The 17,949-nt window shown below is 46.1% G+C and overlaps 1 protein-coding gene across 3 annotated transcripts in view; it reads left to right on the forward strand.

Annotated features, from left to right (window-relative positions):
- The first annotated feature begins 203 nt into the window (after positions 1–203).
- The window catches only part of LOC124234248 (runt-related transcription factor 1), a 240,716-nt gene continuing 222,970 nt past the window's right edge, over positions 204–17,949 (forward strand). The window contains exon 1 of one of the 3 annotated variants that reach the window (XM_046651496.1): positions 204–298. In XM_046651496.1, the coding sequence (XP_046507452.1) occupies positions 241–298 (58 nt within the window). In that variant the 5' untranslated portion in view covers positions 204–240. The remainder of the gene's footprint in view (positions 299–17,949) is intronic. The other 2 variants (XM_046651497.1, XM_046651495.1) reach the window with 2 other exon arrangements.

The following is a 17,949-nucleotide window of genomic DNA, read 5'->3' on the forward strand; positions in this document are numbered from 1 at the left end:
CTTTTTTTTTTTTTTTTTTTAATCTTTAACAATTTGAATATTTGTTTTCGCAAAGGTACATTTTTCACAGGGCTTGGGGAGTCCCAGAGGTGTCGAGGGGAAAAAAAAAAAAGAGAGATGGAGGGAGCCATGGATGGGAGTAAGGTTAAAACAGTGACATTTCTTGGTTTTCGCTCCTAAGGTAAAAGAAATCATTGAATCCCCCGCCTTCAGCAGAGGGTGCATTTGCAGGAGGAAGCGATGGCTTCAGACAGCATATTTGAGTCATTTCCTTCATACCCACAGTGCTTCATGAGAGGTGAGTACGCTCTGATCTTTTAATATCTACTTTTGCTAAGCTTTGCAGATAATGAAATGGCAGCCTGTTGCAACTCGGTGCGGGGAGCCCCTGCTGATTCCCTGTCTGTTTTGTGGGAGGAATTCAAACTCGGGCATATGATTACAAGGCTATTGGATTACTTATTCATCAGATGGCAGCTCTTCAGAAATGTTTTAATAAATACTTAGTTAAGCTGTTGAAGTGTTCAGTCGGTGCGTGAGAACTTTGTCAAGTGCAAGTAAGTTGGGGCTGTTCCTGATGAAAGTCCTAGAGATTAGAAAGCTTGCACGAAGCTCTCCCGGTTTTATTTTGCTGCCCCTTGCCCGGGATGACTGTGGCTGACTTCTCCTGAACTCAGCATGCTGTGTGGCCCACACTCCAGCCCGCTCCAGGGTTTTGCGGGTGCGTGCACAGCTGGGCAGGCAGGCTGGTGCCAGTCTGGGGTGGAGGCAGACGTAGGCTCACAGATTCGCGTTAGACCAGCCTGGGGACTTCAGGGGCGAAGTGGCAACTCGGCTGTCCCCGAAAGGCAGAAAGCACGGGAGCCAGGCAGATCTGCCTAGGTTAAAAGTACCAGAAAGGGGTGGTGCTGCTTTTCTTCGTGGCCTCAGTGCAGAGAGGCAGCCGGCATCTCTCAAGAGACAAAGAGAGCAGATTGTCATGTCCAGAGGTCTCTCCTGCAAAGAGCAATGAAGAAGTTTCCTAAGTGGGGCGTTGTGGCAGCTGAAGTCATTCGATTGCATGCTTCCTGATAGGAACAGCTAGTGTGGAGAACCTGTCTGCGTTTCTGCAACCAGCCCTTTGAAATGTGCAGAGCCGTAGGGGAGCTGTGAGTGTGTGAGCATGTATGTGTGCCTGTGCTTTTTGTGTATCTCTGGTGGGAAAAGAGGGCTGTGCTTAAACCAACAAAAATAATAACATAAAAATGTCACGAAGGCATTGCAGTGTGTCGGGGCACGCACTTTGACCAACGCCTGCGACGTGTGGCTTGATGGTTTGGCAGAGCTGGGATGCAGTGGGATGGGACTGGGGAATAATTAATTTTCTGGCTACAAACTCGAGCACGCACCCAAATACTATCTGTGACTCATTATTTATTCCTACAGCCAAGTGAGCAGGGGAATGCAGAGGGCTGCCAGCCACTTTGTCACAACAAATGCTTTTGTGAATGCCACAGAGCCTCTGTTTCCGGGTCCCTGAAATTTAAAAACTTGACAAAGATGTGTGTGTGTGTGTGTGTGTGTGTGTGTGTGTGTTCGGGGTTGTGGGGGAGGACTTTGGGAGAAGGGGAAGAAAGCAAGTCATTAACCGATTCAAAGCTTCAAATTAAAGGCTTTTCAAGTGCTTCTTTACTGGCAGCTGAGGAAATTTTAGTGAAGTTGAATCATGCGACGTGTGTGTGAGTCACACATCCTCGCGGCCTCGGGCTCCTGCGGCAGAAACGCACGCCGGGCCCGCTGGTGAGAAACTGTGAGCTGCTCCCTCGCTGCATTTCCTCTGGGCCGCTAACAAGCAGAGGAAGCAATATTTGCAGAATAACAGAAAAAAAAAGATCTTACTGCCTTTACTCCACTTTCAAGACCCACTCCAAACGATTATTGTTTCCTATTCTATCAACTCAGGAAGGCAGATTCAGGAAATTTGAAGGCATTCCTCTGGGTCATAGATTGGATGGTGGTGTGTGGTGCTGGGCTGTTTTCAAAGCCGTCCTTACTGACTGGACAGTTAGAATAGTGAGGGGACCTGGTGACAGGCACAGACAGGAGCCAAGCCCCTAACACAGCCCCACCACTTCCTGTGCCCGATGGACAGACACTGCCCCATCCCAGGTTAGGAACAAGGGGCAGGAGCTCTCGGGAGGGTGGTGTGAAGAGGGCCTGGGGAGCCAAATCAAGAGCCTAAAGGGGTCTTTTCACTCCTTCCTCTTCGTAAAAGGAACTTGGGGCCTTTCATAATCTCTAGCTCAGTAATATAATATTGAGATTTAATTTCAGAGAACCAAAATGAAATCTTGGCAATTTCCCAGCTAATTTCACCAATGTGATCCATCAACGTGAGGGTTTCCATTGTCTCGGTTAGCCATCCACTGAGCTGGAGAGGTGGCAAAATGTCATTGCTTTTGGTACCATTTGGGCTTTGCCTTAAGCATGACACTAGAAGCATCACCTTCCTTTCCAACAAATTGTCTTCTCTCAGAGTTCTTACCCATGTCTCCATAGCTTGGCCATTAGCTGTGCTCAGTGGTGTAGTCCTTTCTCGCTGCCTATAATTTATAGTGGGTGTTCCCTCCCAACTGTAGCGACGAGCTGAAGAGGAAAACAACATCGTGTTTTCTTCCTGGGATGGTACTTTATCAGTCCATGCAATTCTCACAGAAGGAAACCCATAACTCATTTTTGGCGAGATACCCATGTGGATATTGGGGGAAAGAGAGGTGTGGGACCACGCACACGATTGTCCCCCTCTCTGTGACAGGCGAGCGGGAGTCTGAAAGACTGGCATGCAAAATGAATGTGGTCTACCACAGAGAATGCCAGCCTTTTTCTAGCACACCACACCAAGTTCTCACTTAGTTTGCCTAGGTAAGAAGATAAGATGTGATTGAAATTCCCTGGAATTATCATGCATGGTTCGCCACGTGAAATTCTCGTGGAACCCAAACTTGTGTCCTCTCGCAAGGTGCAATGTGTGGCCCAAAGCGCTGCAGTAGGTGTGGAGAGGAAAAGCGGTGGCACATACGTATTTTTGCAAAATGCCTCAGGTAGCCTTGTTCTTAGAAGTGGCTTAGTGGTCTATGCAAAACCTGAATGCTAATATGCCTCCGAGTTCCTAGAACCACAGGTAAAAATCTCAGCGAGGCTGACTCGCTACTGTCTTCTTAGAGGCGTCTTTCAAAGGGAATTGAAGACTGCAAGGTTGAATGTATGAAGTTTGCGTCTCTGTAAGCACCAATCTGCCGCTATTTGCAGAAAAATATTTATGAAGATACTTTTGGCTCTGCTGAAGATTTAAGACCACAGAAAGCCATAGATTAAACCGGGTATCGGACACAGTGTGAAATCCATAGTATTTTTCTAGGGTTGCTGTAACAAAGTACCATAGACTGGGTGGCTCAAACAACAGAAATGTATTGTCTCACGATTCTGGAGGCGGGAGGTCTCATTGAAAGTCCTGGTGCGGCTTTATTTTGTTGCAGGCTTCAACATGTCGGGAGGGTTGGTTTCTTCTTTCTGCTGGGCTTATAGATTGCTGTCTTCTCCCTTTGTGCTCACATGGTCCTACTTCTGTGCTAATCTCCTCTTCTTATGAGGACACCAGTCATACTGCCTTAGGGCCCACCCTAATGACCTCATTTAACCTTAGTTACCTCTGTAAGGACCAAATCTCCAAAAATGGTCACATTCTGAAGTACTAGGAGTTAGGACTGCAGCATATGGATGTCGGGGTGGTGGGGAGCAGTTCAGTCCGTAACAGTGCATCTTAGCAAATCTGACTCCCCCAGCCCCCAAGGAAATGGTCCTTTTCCTACGTGCTTTCCTGGATGTTGAAGAACCAGACCCCAGCGCCCCCTGTGTGAGAAGGAGCTTTGCCTTCTGAAACTGCCGACGCATTTTGAAACTAAGAAAAAAAAAGGTGCTAAAAATCTATCTACTCAGAATCATATCCTTTGCTATTTGGTCCTTTTGCACGCTAAGAAATTTTTGAAAGTGACAAAGCAATTTGGAAATGTTTAAGTTTTAAAAGAGCAAAAAGCAGTCCCCAAAAGAAGCCACCTCCTTGGCTCCACTTCCTTCAGAGGGATTGTCCCTGTAATTTGGAACCATCTCAAGACACACTCTACCAATGGGGGCAGGGGGCAGACGACAGGAGGCCCCAAAGCTGCTCACACACCAAGTGCAGGCACAGTGAGCAGCAGTAGCAGAAGCATCTTCAGAAGCAGCAGCTAATCCAGGATCTAAACAGCAAGGAGGGTTGGAGAGCTTTTGGAAGCAAATTTGTAGCCAGGAGATTCCTCTATTCTCTTGACATAGAGTTGAAATGTGTGCTCAGAAAAGATCTGCCCGTTCACCAAGGCAGCAAGACTAGGTCTAATGCTGGGGCAGGGGAAGGACCCAAGGCCACTGCGCACACAGATACTTTATTAGAAAAACCAGGACCCGGCTGGGAGTCAGTGTAGAAGAGAGAGCCCAGGAGCTGATCAGAGCAACCATTGCTAGAAAAACGCAGCGGCAGGCGGGCTGAACCTGAAACATGCATGGGCAGCACAGTGATGGAAGACTTTTCTTTCTTTTCTGGTTCTCTGGCTTTAGTCAAATAGCATAAAGCACCTTCTCTCTTGAGCCTCAGTTTCCTCGTCTTTAAAACGAAGATGGTAGTAGCACGAATTGTTAAAGGAGCTGTGCGGACTCAATTAAACAAGCTGTGAAGTGTGCTTAGTGCACTCATAAAAAATTAGCAGTCAATACTAACCTTGGCCGTCGATGTTCAATTATCTAAGATGACACTCCATCAAAAGCTGTCCACTCTAGGAAAGGAGAGGTGGCAATGCCTGGGAGGACACGGGGCAGGCTCCCTGGAGAAAGTGACACTGCACATTGGATGCGGAGGAGCCGAGAGGAGAGGGAAGGGTAATCTGGTGGGGGTATAACCTGGGCAGGAGTTGAGCAGCAGAAGCCCCAGTAGGGGGTGGGAGGTGATAAGTAAATCAATCCACTGAATGAATGGCCCTTCCAACATCATGTCACCTTCTTCTACTTAGAAGTACCCATGAAGTGGACAGAAAAAGACCGAGGGCCCTTTATATAATTCAATCTAAGTTTAGCTTTTAAATATCGAGGCTGATGGGGGCGTGTTGTAACATAAATCTCGACAGATGTTTCTCCTCCTTGAGAGTCCTGGTGTGGCTTTATTTTCCGGAAGCCCTTCTTAATGAAAAAGCCATTTTGCCCCTTGAACCACGTGAGGGTTCTCTGGGGCTCTGAGAGAGTGCCAATTTCCGTGCTCAGCAGCGACATTTCTGATCACGTACTTTGCCTGTCTTGTTGAGGGTAGGAGCAGAGGCTGGCACAGGAAACTCAAGCAAGTTTTTCAGTTTCTCAGGTAACTTCCTAGTGACCTAGATGAGTCATTAAATGTCTTTGTGTCTCGTTTGAGTTCTGCAAATGGGTCTGATGAGGTTCTAGACGAGCTCGCCTCCTAATTACCAAGTTCCTGTTCAGAATCTTTGAACGCGTCAGAGAGGTACCATAAGACACAGCACAAGTGTTCTTAGTTTAATGACATGAAGCAACTATTTTTTATTATTTTATTTTCTGATAGGAACTGTGTGATCTTACCATTTCATACATGCATGCAAAACATTTTCCCACATTACCTCAAAAATTTTTTCCGACTCCCATTCTTCAGAGAACTCTCCAGAAGTATTAAAATCTGCAAAATACTTTTCCTGCAAGACCTTGAGCTCCCTTGTCCCTTCTCCTTGGTGCCACCAATCTCCTGCTTTAGTCTTTTTGCTGGGTAAAATAAGCCTCAAGTGATCTGTCTTTCTTAGCCTATTTCCCCCCCCCAAAAATGTGATAACTATGATGCTCTAGAGTGGTAGAAAGGGAGCATTTCTTTTAATAGCTTTGCAGACCCTGAACCTAATTGGGGTGCTTTAGGAGAACTACAGAAGCTTCCTGAACACAAAACAGAGTTGAAAATCTCCTGCAACCTTTGACATGCTGGAAAAGGATACTCAGAAACTCCTCTGGATCGCACAAATGTCCCTTTTGTTCGAGAGACGTGCTCTCCTACTCTCTTAGCTTTCTGACTCTCTCTCTCCCTTCCTCTTCCCCTCTTCTCTCCTGATAACACAGAATGAAACCAAAGAAGGGAAAGAAGGAAGCTAAGATGGAGAAGTAAACCAGGTATCCAAAAGATGATTGAAATGATGCATCTTATTACAGTGACATAGAGAGTGTAAAGCTCTTGCTGGGTTTATCAGTGAGAATTGTGTTTGACTGCACATAAAGGAAAGTCAGACTACAGTGGCTTAAGCAGCTGGGCATTGTTGTGTCCCGTGTGATAGTGTGACAGGAGTAAGCAGCCCAAGGCTGGTTCGTGAAGCCGGGATGCTCCATGTTTTCGTTGAAACGTGCTACACCTGTGGCGAGATGGTCCACACCACAGATCTGTCCAGGCAGGAAGGAGATGGGAGGTCTCAAACTCTTCTCTTTGTGGGGCTTCGTTTTTTCACTCAGGAAAGGAAGCCCTTCTCTGCAAACTTCCCCTTACATATCTCATAGGTCAGAACCATGTGACAAGGCCTCTGGCTGGAAAGTCCTTGGGACAATGGAGTTGTCGCTGTCAAAGAGTGGAGGAAAGCAGAAGAGAAGGTGGTTGGGAATGGATCTCCAGGGAGCCCAGGGCAGCAGCCGCCATGGCAACAGGCTGTGCTTTCCTGATGATAGCTCTCGTCTCATTTGTTTTCCTTGTCAGCAGTGCTTTAAGAATACATGCAGAGTAACTCCAAGTTCTTCCCTCCATCCTTCTTGGAAGTTTCAGATGAATGCTAGGGGGAGGGGGAGGGCGATATCTATTCTTAATTTACTGAAAACAAAATAGGCAGAAGATGGGATGGGGCGGGACAGGGAGCTGGATAAATGGGAGTCAAGGTCACACCTATTTTCAATGTCAAAGCCCAGAATCCCACTTGACTCTGTGACAATGTTAGAAAAGAAAAACAGACAGCCTTGGATCAATGGGGAGTGTCGCTTGCCTAAGAGCCACCACACCTGGCCATGGGATTGACGCGCCTATCAGTGACTTGAAATAGTTTCCTTTTTTCTCTTCCTCACTCTTTTGAATTCTCAAAACCCCATGGCCCAACATTTTTTTTTAAAAGAGAATTCTTTTCTATAGAATTTCTTGAGAGAAACTTCCTTTTAAGTTATTTTCCTTAAATTTCCCTAAAGATGTTTTTATCTTTGACAGAAACATGACAACCAGATAATACCCCTCTATGTAGGAGATAGAACACTTATTCATACCTTGTATTTCTACGAGTTTCAGATTATTTTTGCTTCATAATTACTGGCCCTGTGTACTTCCTGAGGTTGCATGTGGATCTCTCTCCCAGCAAGTCAAAGCCTTGTTTCAAAAAGGAAAATCTTTATTCAGTTTTGCTCTGAACTAGAAATAATACAAATCTTTCATTTTGTTTTGCTACAAAATTGGTGTTCATTGAGAGAATTGTTGACTTCGTGTGACACTGCCCTCCTAGCCCAGAGTCCTTATGTGTCTATTTTTGGATGGACTTCTTGTTAAACAGTGAGCTCCTCCAGACATTTTAGGGGGCCCCCAATGTACAAGGTCACCAAAAATAGAACTCTCGGTTGGCTAGTTGGGTTTGCTCAACAGCTCTGCCAATTTCAAGACTGATGCTTCTTTGTGTAAACTCACACCCCATGTTCAATTGATTCTAAGTCAAGGCCTCAACTTGTCAAGTCTTGAAACCATGTCCATTGGGAGAGAGAAATCGGTGGCTCTGACATCTTACAAATCTTCTTTAGCTTCTTTGCCAGCCATCCAGCTTTTACTCCTAGTCTTTTGGATGCTTTCTGTGAAGACTATGATTCTAAAAAGAACCTTTTCTGATCTCTGATGGTGAATGAAATTATTAGATATGTGCAATAAACAAACCAAATATAGCCTGGGAGCACCACAAAGCAAGATTCGGTCTCCGCTTCTCCTTGAGAGCTATATTGTCCTGATCAGCCCTTAAGTTCTTCTGAAAATGTATAGGATTTCAGATACTGTTTTTCATTATTTGTAAATCCTAAAGAAAGATTTAAAAAATATTGTAGTAGTCAGCTTGCCAGCTGGGGTATGTTTAAAAGAGCCTATAAAGGTCAGTGAGAATGCCATACACACGACATGGTATTCTGTGGTCACATGCCATCTTTGATCTTTGGGTGAGTTTTTTAAGGGACACTAAACGTACTGTCAGAGCTGCTCTCTCATTGCTCAATGTAGGAGCAATTTCCTTCTGCTCTGCACAGTTTTTTAACTGGTACAGTCTTTGATGTTTATTTTTTATTATAGCCTCAAATGTGCAAAAGAAAATGTAGATTAAATAAAGTAAATTGGTTGGGGTGCCATTTTTCCAGTAGCAGTGTTAATGCCAACCACAATTTGCTGCTCTTTATTACGCAGCTTCTGTTGGCACTTTGAACTCTGTGCAACCAGCCCCTCGTTCCACACCATCTGCAGGCTGCATCTGTTCAGCCCCAGCTACCTCGCTAACAGTCACAGCTGAAGTTGACATTAACCCACTTTGAAAGTATGTAACTTATAAAATCTGTAACTGCATGTAGATATAAAACCCATGCAGGGGTCTGGAGCAACTCCAAGGAAGGGAAAATAGCTATTTAAGAGAGTTTTCTGTCTCATCTTAGCCCTTTTCAGCACTGACATACATATGTAACATGGCGGGAATGGACAAAAATGAAATTATAGTGAAGGCACTGGCAGGTATGGACAGAAACTCACACTGCTATTTGATTATTATTGAATGCACTGTTTACAAAGATCAGACTGGCTATTACTCCTAAAGTCCTATAGGAGAGGAACAATGATTAAACAACCTTAACCAAATACTAGGAGTGTGCAGAGTCTGGGGTCATATAAAGAAGTATGAAAGCCAACAATGGAAATTCTGTTCCACGGTCAATCATCCTACATCATTGCTTCATCTTAAAAAGAAAAAAGCAGGGGCTGGCCCTGTGGCCAGGTGGTTGAAGTTCTGTATGCTCTGCTTCGGTGGCCAGGGTTTGTGGGTTAGGATCCTGGGTGCAGACCTATTCCACTCACCAGCCATGTTGTGGAGGCATCTCACATACAAAGTATAGGAAGATTGGTGCAGATGTTTGCTCAGGGCTAATGTTCCTCAAGCAAAAACAAAAAAAAAAGGATCGGCAATGGATGTTAGCTTAGGGCAAATCTTCCTCATCAAAAAAAAAAAAAGCTATGCTTCCCTCCACAACCACAACATAGGTTGCGCTCAAAACAAAACGATAATTGTATTATAGAGGTGGATGAATCTGTTTAAACAACAAATGAACCATGAGACATATGAACTATGAGACATTGTCTTCTGTGAGGGTTTCTAAGTTATACACGTATGTGTGAGTGTGTGTGTTTCCTATATATAGTTATATATATAAAGTTTTATGTAGTTTCATTTGGCATCTAAAACTACATAATGGGATAACTCTATGTATACAAGTATATATATATTTATTTTTTTTCAGCTGGACTGATCTTAGCCATCTCTCTGCCTTAGGGCACTAGAGACATTCTCTTGGCCAAGATCCCCCAGCTGGTCAGTATCTGAGTCAGAACCAGGACCTGGGCCTCCTCGGCTCCTGTCCCCTAGGGTTTTGCAGATACTGGACTTATGTGGCCAATTCCACTTGGGAGTCTAAATAATCAGCAGGCACCTCTCCTAATCCTCCTGGATTACTCTTGCCTTGGTCAGAACCACAACCCCTTACAGGCCAAATCCCTCTCACTGTGTGGAAACATTACGTAGAGGAATTTCCATGGAGTCCGGACCCTTAAGAATTCCCTTAGGGCATGTTAGGAACAAAGTTGCCTGCAGAAGAGCCCACGGCCCTGCGCCAGTTCGAATGCTTGCTCCTCGCCTGTGGGTGGAAGGTTCTCTCTCACCCTAAACCCAGCACCGCCCTCACTAAGCACCACCATATGCCCGCCACCCCCTTAGGCAATCCTACGGTTAACCAGCTTGGTTTAGATGAGCTTCTCTGGTGAGATCTGAACAGCCAGAAGAACAGCAAATGTGCGTGTTCCTGCAGAGGGAGGCAGAGAGGGCCTCGGCCAAGGCTGCCAGCCTGCAGCTCCCCGAGGAAGCCCTGGGAAGAGGGAGAATGCTGTCTCTGCACAAAATTTGAACCCAGGCTACGAGTCCCATCTGGGATCTCTGTGCTCACAGCGCTCCTGATGCAAAGCTCTTACACTCACAAGTGGCCTCCCTCAAAGTCCTTTCTCTCTGTCCCCCTCTTCCCCCCCTCATGCTCGCACACACACATGCATATGTTCATGCACACGTGGAAGCCAGCACTCAAAATTCACATGCTTTACAGAATCCACTGGAACTTCCTCTCATGATGTACTGAATCCGACCAAGCTTTTTCTAGGTGGAGCAGGAACTGCTCAACGTCAGGACAGTAATTTCCATATTCTCTTGATCACATCACATAGAAGTAAAACTTACTTAGCATCCCCCCAAACTGGTGCATAGTTATTTACGTATAAATTACACGCCTGCGCTATTGTATTGATATAATATAATTATAGTATGTGCGTTATAAAACACATCCCCAAAATAGAAACTAAAATAAGGTAAAAATTAAAAATGCAGGTCATGATGTTTTTTCCTTCCCCTCCGTGAACACCTCAGTTTGAATCAGAAAGTTGCCAGATAACTACGAATTTCGTGTCTTGCTAACTGGGACTCAGCTTCCACCCACAGATCTTTATTTCTTTGCCTGGAAGCTTTGATGGATGTTTCTGTATAAACTCCACTCCAGAAGGAATCGTGCATTCTTGACCACTGGCTCCTTCCCTAGGAGCTGTCTTTGCTGGGGAGATCAGGAGAAGGACAGACCTGACCAGCAAGGGGCGTGGGGAACGGGAAGCCCAGGGCTTTGAGGTCAGGTCATTGGTTTCTACCCCATCATCAGCACCTACCCCCCGAGGTGACTCTGAGCCATTTACACAGTCTTGCAGAGCCCCAGGTTTCTCATCTCTAAAGCAGGCGCCATGATCCCTACTTTGGATGGCTGTCAAGAGGATTTGAAATGACACATAGGAAGCAATGGACACATAGAGGAAGTCAATAAATAAACACTGGGGCCAGCCCGGTGGCACAGTGGTTAAGTTCACATGTTCTGTTTCAGTGGCCCAGGGTTTGCCATTTCAGATCCCAGACTCGGACATGGCACCGCTTGGCACGCCATGCTGTGGTAGGCATCCCACATATAAAAAGTAGAGGAAGATGGGCATGGATCTTAGCTCAGGGCCAGCCTTCCTCAGCAAGAGGAGGAGGATTGGCAGCAGTTAGCCCAGGGCTAATCTTTCTCAAAAGAAATAAATAAATCAGTAAACAGTAACCCTGAAAATGCCACTGAAGTTGCATAGAACTGAGGCCGGGACAGGAGAGTAACCTCTGCTAAGCCCAGAACCTGGCCCTGTAGCTGTGCCAGGAACCAGGAATGTATTAGGATAAAAAAATTGAGTCCACTCCTCTCACCACGGAGCAGAGCAGAAAGGATCCCAGTGCTCCTCGGCAGAAGATTGGGCTCAGGAGTATTAAAACTGATCATCGTCATAGCTGGTATTTATTGAGTATATAGTATGTGCCAGCACTGGCACTATGCCAAGCGTTTTCTTGCGTTGCCTCATTAAATCCTTTGCCCAGACCTGTGCGTAGGTGCTCTCATTACTAATCCTGTTTTGTTGAGGCAGCGTGGCATGCAGAGGTTCGTAACCTGCTGCAGGTTAGGCTGCTGGAGAATAAGGGACCCGGGTCCGAATGGAGGTGTCAGCCCTGCAGAGCCCACCTCTGCCTGTCGGGAGAGAGTGGGTGTTACCATTCTCTTGGTTTGACACACCAGAGATCCGAGCCTTATGGAGTTAGAGACTTGCCACGGCCCACAGACAGCAGATGACACTGGGGTGGGGGGCGCTGAACCTCAGTTGGCTTCAACTCGGGGTGCCATCCACTGTCCTGAACTGCTGGCATGGCTCTAGATGCATTCTGTGGCTTTGGGTCCCCACTGTCGGTGTCAATGCCTCCTCTGCCCGTTAGTTTCATGCTCACGGCCCCTCCCCATCAAAGCTGCCCCCGAGGGAGACAGTCAGTGGTTCCAGGGCGGTTCACAGGGGGCGCTTCTCTATGCCAGTGCTCAAACTCCAATGTGCATCTGAATCATCTGTGCCCAAGATGTTGGAGAGATGCTGGCTTGGTGGAGGGGGGAAAGAATCATTTGTCTTAATTTATCAGTCTAGGGTGGGACTAGAGGAGGGCAGCAAGACACTTCCTAAAAAACCTTAGGAAGGCACTCACTCTCGGGGCCATGTAAGGCTGACCCTATGCCATGACCTTGAGAGACAGCACCTCCTTAAATTTTGTGTCCTAGGTGCCTCTCTGGCCCTAGCCTGGTCCATGTCCTGTGACTCATATACAGAAGAACCCATGGAAGGATCCACCAAATAATCAGGGGCTTCACACCAGAGTCTGTCCTTCAGGAAGCCAGGGAGCCCTCTGGGAGCCAGAACTGCCACAGGTTCGCGGCCAGGGTTTTCAGTGAGACTCTCAGCAAACGCTCACATCCAAGTAGTTCTTCCTGTGCTTGGGATAAAAATTTGACCCAGAAGGAGTTGATTCAGCTGTGACAGCAAGAAGTGGCCTCCAGCCCTCCTGTAAATAGGACCCTCCACCAGGAGCCAGGTGCATAGCTGGAGACCCTCTCGCTGGTGAGCCCCTGAGAATAGTCTCTCCATCCTTCTGCAGAGACATTTGTAATCTCAAAAGTCTGCATCATGAGCCCTCTGACATCATTATAATTCCTTTTTTCAAGTAGGTGGGTTTGAGGTTTTCTTTTTTTCTCTTTAACGTTATTTGTATAAAAGGCATTTCTCATCTGATTATTCTACAACCAGTTACCACAGAGTCACAGAAAGTTCCTTCCCTTTCTCCTGGGGCTCCACAGGGCAAAGACGCAATAATTAATTACATTTCCCCCCAAAGCCACCTCCCAGCCAGCGAGAGTCCCCTACTCACGGGCAAATATAGGGAGCCTGCCAGCCTCTGGCTGTTGCAGTGTAAACAGCTTAATGGGAACAGATTAAAAGGTGCTCGAGCTAATTATTCTCCACAATAAAAAATAATAATAAACCAAGAAAGTTCTCTTGGAAAGGTGATTCTGAGATACCTCAAAAGAGTTGCTTTCCTTATGCGAAGTGTGCGATTGACAGGGAAATACAAACTCCGCGGTATAAACTAGAGATTATATTTTGAGAATCTTTGTTACTCAGAAAACTCCCTTTTGTGCTTATTTAGCACCTTCTGCATACACCCCAGAGCCAGGTCATCTTCCTTCGTTGATGTCCACTTGACCTGCAGGCTTTGGTTCTTTCCGAGGAGTCCTCACCCCGGCCCACGCAGACACGCCCACAGAGGCCCCCTTCCTGCCCTTTTGGGTAACAGGTTTCACCTCAACCATATCAGTTTAGGATCAAACACGTCATTTACACAGAAACAGCTGGAGTCGTTTCAACCAGCCTCATCTCTCTATTCCGCTTTTCAATAAAGACCACGCCGCCTAAAGGAGTCGAAAGCAGAGAGGACCCTTGGCACCCGCCCCATAGATGAGCCTGGAAATTCCTGCTGCCTGGGCCCCTGACGGGTTCTTGACGAGGAGTTGACACGAAATAAGAGTGACAGGGACGACTCTACCGCTGGCTCAGTGAGGTTGGGTGCCCTTCACAGTGTTATTGAGAAGGACTATAGTTTGTGCAGTAAAGTTAGGTGATAATTAAGTTATTGCTTATAAATAAAGGAGAACAACCAGCATTCGCCAAGCACTCACAATGCATCGGCCATGTTGCCTCCATCATCTCTTTTAATCAAAAACCTTATGAGGTAGGTACAGCTCTTAATCCCCATTTGATAAAAATACAAAGGAAAAGGAAGCAAAACAGCCCAGGTCACATCACTCCTATGAGGGAGAGCCCTGCAGGAGTCCAGACTCTCTGACTTACCCACTCCCATCCTGTGACTCAGTGGCAGGAGAGTGATGGACCCAGCCTGTGGGGTCTGAGAGCCTGTGTGCAAATGCCAGCTCTGCCCTTCCTGCTGAGTCCCCTTGGGCAGACTGCTGACCCTCCCTGGGCCTCCCTTTACTCATCTGAACAGCGTGATGAGGATGATGGCAATGGTCACCACTTAGGTTGCTGTTGCGTTAGAAATGCTGGAATGCTGCCTGACACACTTTAAACCTGGAGCTGACTTTTCCCATTGTAATGGGCTTTTCCTGTCCACCTCATCTGCCTTCTATCTTAAGATATTCTGCCTGACTTTCTCATTTTCCTCATCACATAAACCAAATCCAAAAAGTGAACCCCAGTTCCATCATTCACGTGAGCGCACATGGGTGTGTAATGTATCCTTGGGGACATCATTTTACTGCTGGCAGCAAGTGGCTGATGTATGGAATGTATGGGATGAGGCATGGTCTGTGGCAGAAGGAGCCTCGGGCTGACTCGGCTCCCAGCTCTGGCTGTGTGTGACTTTGCACCATTATCTTCTACTCCCATTTCGCTCTGACATTCTAAGTGAAAGACATGGTGTAGGCTAAGAATTTGCCCTCTGTTAACTCTAGGCAGGGTTTCTCAACCCCACCACTGTTGACATTGGGGACCGGATCATTCTTTGTCGAGGGGGCTTGTCTGTGCATTTTAGGATGTTTAGCAGCATCACTGGCCCCCACCCACTAGATGCTAGTGGTACCACCTCCCCAAGTTGTGACAACCCAAAATGTCTCCAGACATTGCCAAATGTCCCCTGAGGCAAAAACCACCCCTGTTTGAGAACCATGGCTCCAGAGAAACCTTAGGAACCAATGCAATATTGTTGCTTCCTATTTATTTATGGGCCAAGGAAATAAAAGAGTGGTGATTTTGAGCCCCTCCAACACAGCTGCATCCCCTATCCCTGGCTTTACCCCTGCTGCCACTCTTGTCCCCTAATGCTGGTTCAAGCTGTCCAAAAAACTGACAGTCCATGAGTAGGGGCCTTGAAATTAGGGTGATCAGCTGTATTCCCATAGTCAAGAGCAGAAAATAAAAGTCATCTGTGACTCCAGTCTCCTGGGGACAAACAAGAAAGAAATGACATACTGGGATTGCTTTCTAGAGGAAGCCAAGGCTGTTAACCTGATCTTCAATGGGTTTTTACTGAAAACCTGGGGCAAAGGAGGAAAAATTAGGTACTCCTGGAACACTCCTCCAGGTCGCTTTGATTGATGTACACATCATTAAAATTCAGAAGAAAGAAGTCATCCCATAGGAAGTGATGAGAAAGCGTTGTTGGAATGTCAAGTTTCATTGAACAAGCACTATTATGTAGCATTTATCACAGGCCAGGCCCTGTTTTAAGTGCCTTACAAATAGGAACTTATGACATTGTTGTCACCTATACAGTGGGGACAATTAGTCTCCTCATTTACACATGGGTAGCTGGGGCACAGAGTGGCTGAGAGATTTGTCCACACTCACACAGCTAGGAAGCGGCACGGCTGGACTCAACCTTAGCCTGGTTTTGGATCTTGAGCGCTTAACCACTAAACTGTGCGTATTCTCAAGAGGGTGTGACCTGGGCACACGTCTCCTTTGGAATAAATTCAAAATGAGTGATCTTAGTCTCCGATTACAGTTGTCATGAGAAGCAGAACCATGATTTGATAATGAAAGAGCCCTAAACTCTTTTAAAACTGTGTTTGAAGCATAGTGCTGCAATTCTGAATCCTTCCAGTGCCTGATTTTGAATCACTCATTTTCCTTCCGTTTTCATAATGAGATTGTCAGCATGTCTTTGATGAAGACTCCTGAAACCTAGAAGGGAGATAATCAAAAAGACCAGGTAATGATAGGTTCCAAGACCTCCAGATCTTGAAGATTTAGTCAAAAGTTTCAGAAATCCCCAAGCATATTCAATTTCACTTTTCTACATGCTGGTTTCAAATCCCCTCTGGAAGGATACTTCTCTATGCTCCTTTGCACAATTTCCATTGCCCTCATAATTTCTGGTAGTAGGGTCATTAGAGCCACCCAATGGCGCTGTTGTTCAGTGGAGGGAAGTCGTTGTACAGGTTGTAAGTCCTGGGACGTGTGTCTTCACGGGGTGCTGAGGGAACAGAGAGCTGGCCTCCCCACATCCTCATCACAGACAAGGGTGGACACAATCTATGTCTGCTCCCTGGAGCAACAGGGCTACCAGAGTGATGTTCTGATGACCAAGTCTTCCAGGATGCCAATTGGGAACTCACGCAAGTAGCCACATTCTAGTTCTGGCTCCTTTTTGTTCTGTTCATGTATCTACTGTATCATTTACCAACATGTAATTCAAGGTTTTCTGTTTATAAGTGTATTCTCCCAGAGACTCAGTTCTTTGAGAGATAAGTTCTTTCTTCTTTTTACTCCCAGCACCTGGCAGGGTGTGGGCATGCAACAGATGTTGGATGGATGGATGGATGGATGGATGGATGGATGGATGGATGGTTGGATGGATGGTTGGATGAATGGATGGTTGGATGGATGAATGGATGGACAGATGGGAAGATGAATAGATATATGGATGAAGCTCCATCCATCTTGTGCTTTACCACTGAGGTGTAGAAACTCCAACAAGTCTGAGCAAAAGAGGCCACAGTAGTCTCTCTACCGCACAACAACAGCAGGGAGCAAGTAATTAGGATGTTCACCCAGACTTGTCTCCTCACTTAACTCCCGTGATGAGCTAAGAATAGGAAGCCATACATGAGAATATTAGAGCAAAGAGGAGAAGGCGGCATGGAACTACTTCCACATCTATCCAGAGCATTGGGCTGGAAGTCCTGTGGTTATCCATTGTGGGAACCTGGGCAAGCATGCAAAGAGATGCACATGAGAAATACCACAGAGTCAAGGCGCTGCTTTCTGTTCCTGAGTTGACTGGTTTGTGCTTTAAATCAAATACTTATACAGAAAAATAAACGTCTGTGAGCAAGAGAGTTCACAATCACAGGACTGATCACGAGGTCCAGTCCATTTCCAATTGGGTTACTTCTGAGACATCAAACAAAGAACAACGGAAAGAGTGCCTTCTAGTCCTCTGTTATCTGCTCAGAGACCTTTTTCATGGGAAAACAATCATTTTTTTCCTCGAAAAAGAGAAATAGTGGAAAAATAGAAGAAGTTTGGTAAATAAAATACAGTAGACTTGTCATTAAGTTCTTGGTCTTGCCTATTTCGGTGAAGCCTCTGGAAGCTGAGTGGGTACATGGACTGTCCTGCTGGATGTCTGGCCCATTTTGCCCAGCACTCTTTCTCCATCTCTCTCAACTTATGGGAAAATTTTCTTCAGTGAAATGTTGGGCAGGTGATATTGCACATGTGTGTTCTCCATTCCATTCTGGGACCTTCAGCATTTGTCAAACGATTGCAGTATCTGGTGTTCCTGACCACCCCTGACCATTCCCCAAAGCCCCTCTGTCCCTAAATCCCCCTTCGCCAGGCCTGGACCTTGGTCATCTGGAAGCATCCTCCTTTACTCATAGCCACATCTGCATCTAAGAGGGATTCTGTCAAGGTTGGGCCTCATTCTTTGTCCCATTCAGGAATGTTCCTTAATGGAGCCTCTGTCCAAATAAATGCCTTCTTATCTTTGTAATTTTCATCTTTTCCCTTAAGATTGGGTCTCCTGGTTCCTTTTCCACGGGTCTACTTGTTCAGTTTCCTTTTTCATTTATTTCAATCATATATCCAGAACTTCTTGCCAGAGTAGTTCTGTCTCATTACTTTTCCAA

Source organism: Equus quagga, unplaced genomic scaffold (assembly GCF_021613505.1).
Source record: "Equus quagga isolate Etosha38 unplaced genomic scaffold, UCLA_HA_Equagga_1.0 73442_RagTag, whole genome shotgun sequence".
Lineage (NCBI taxonomy): Eukaryota > Metazoa > Chordata > Mammalia > Perissodactyla > Equidae > Equus > Equus quagga.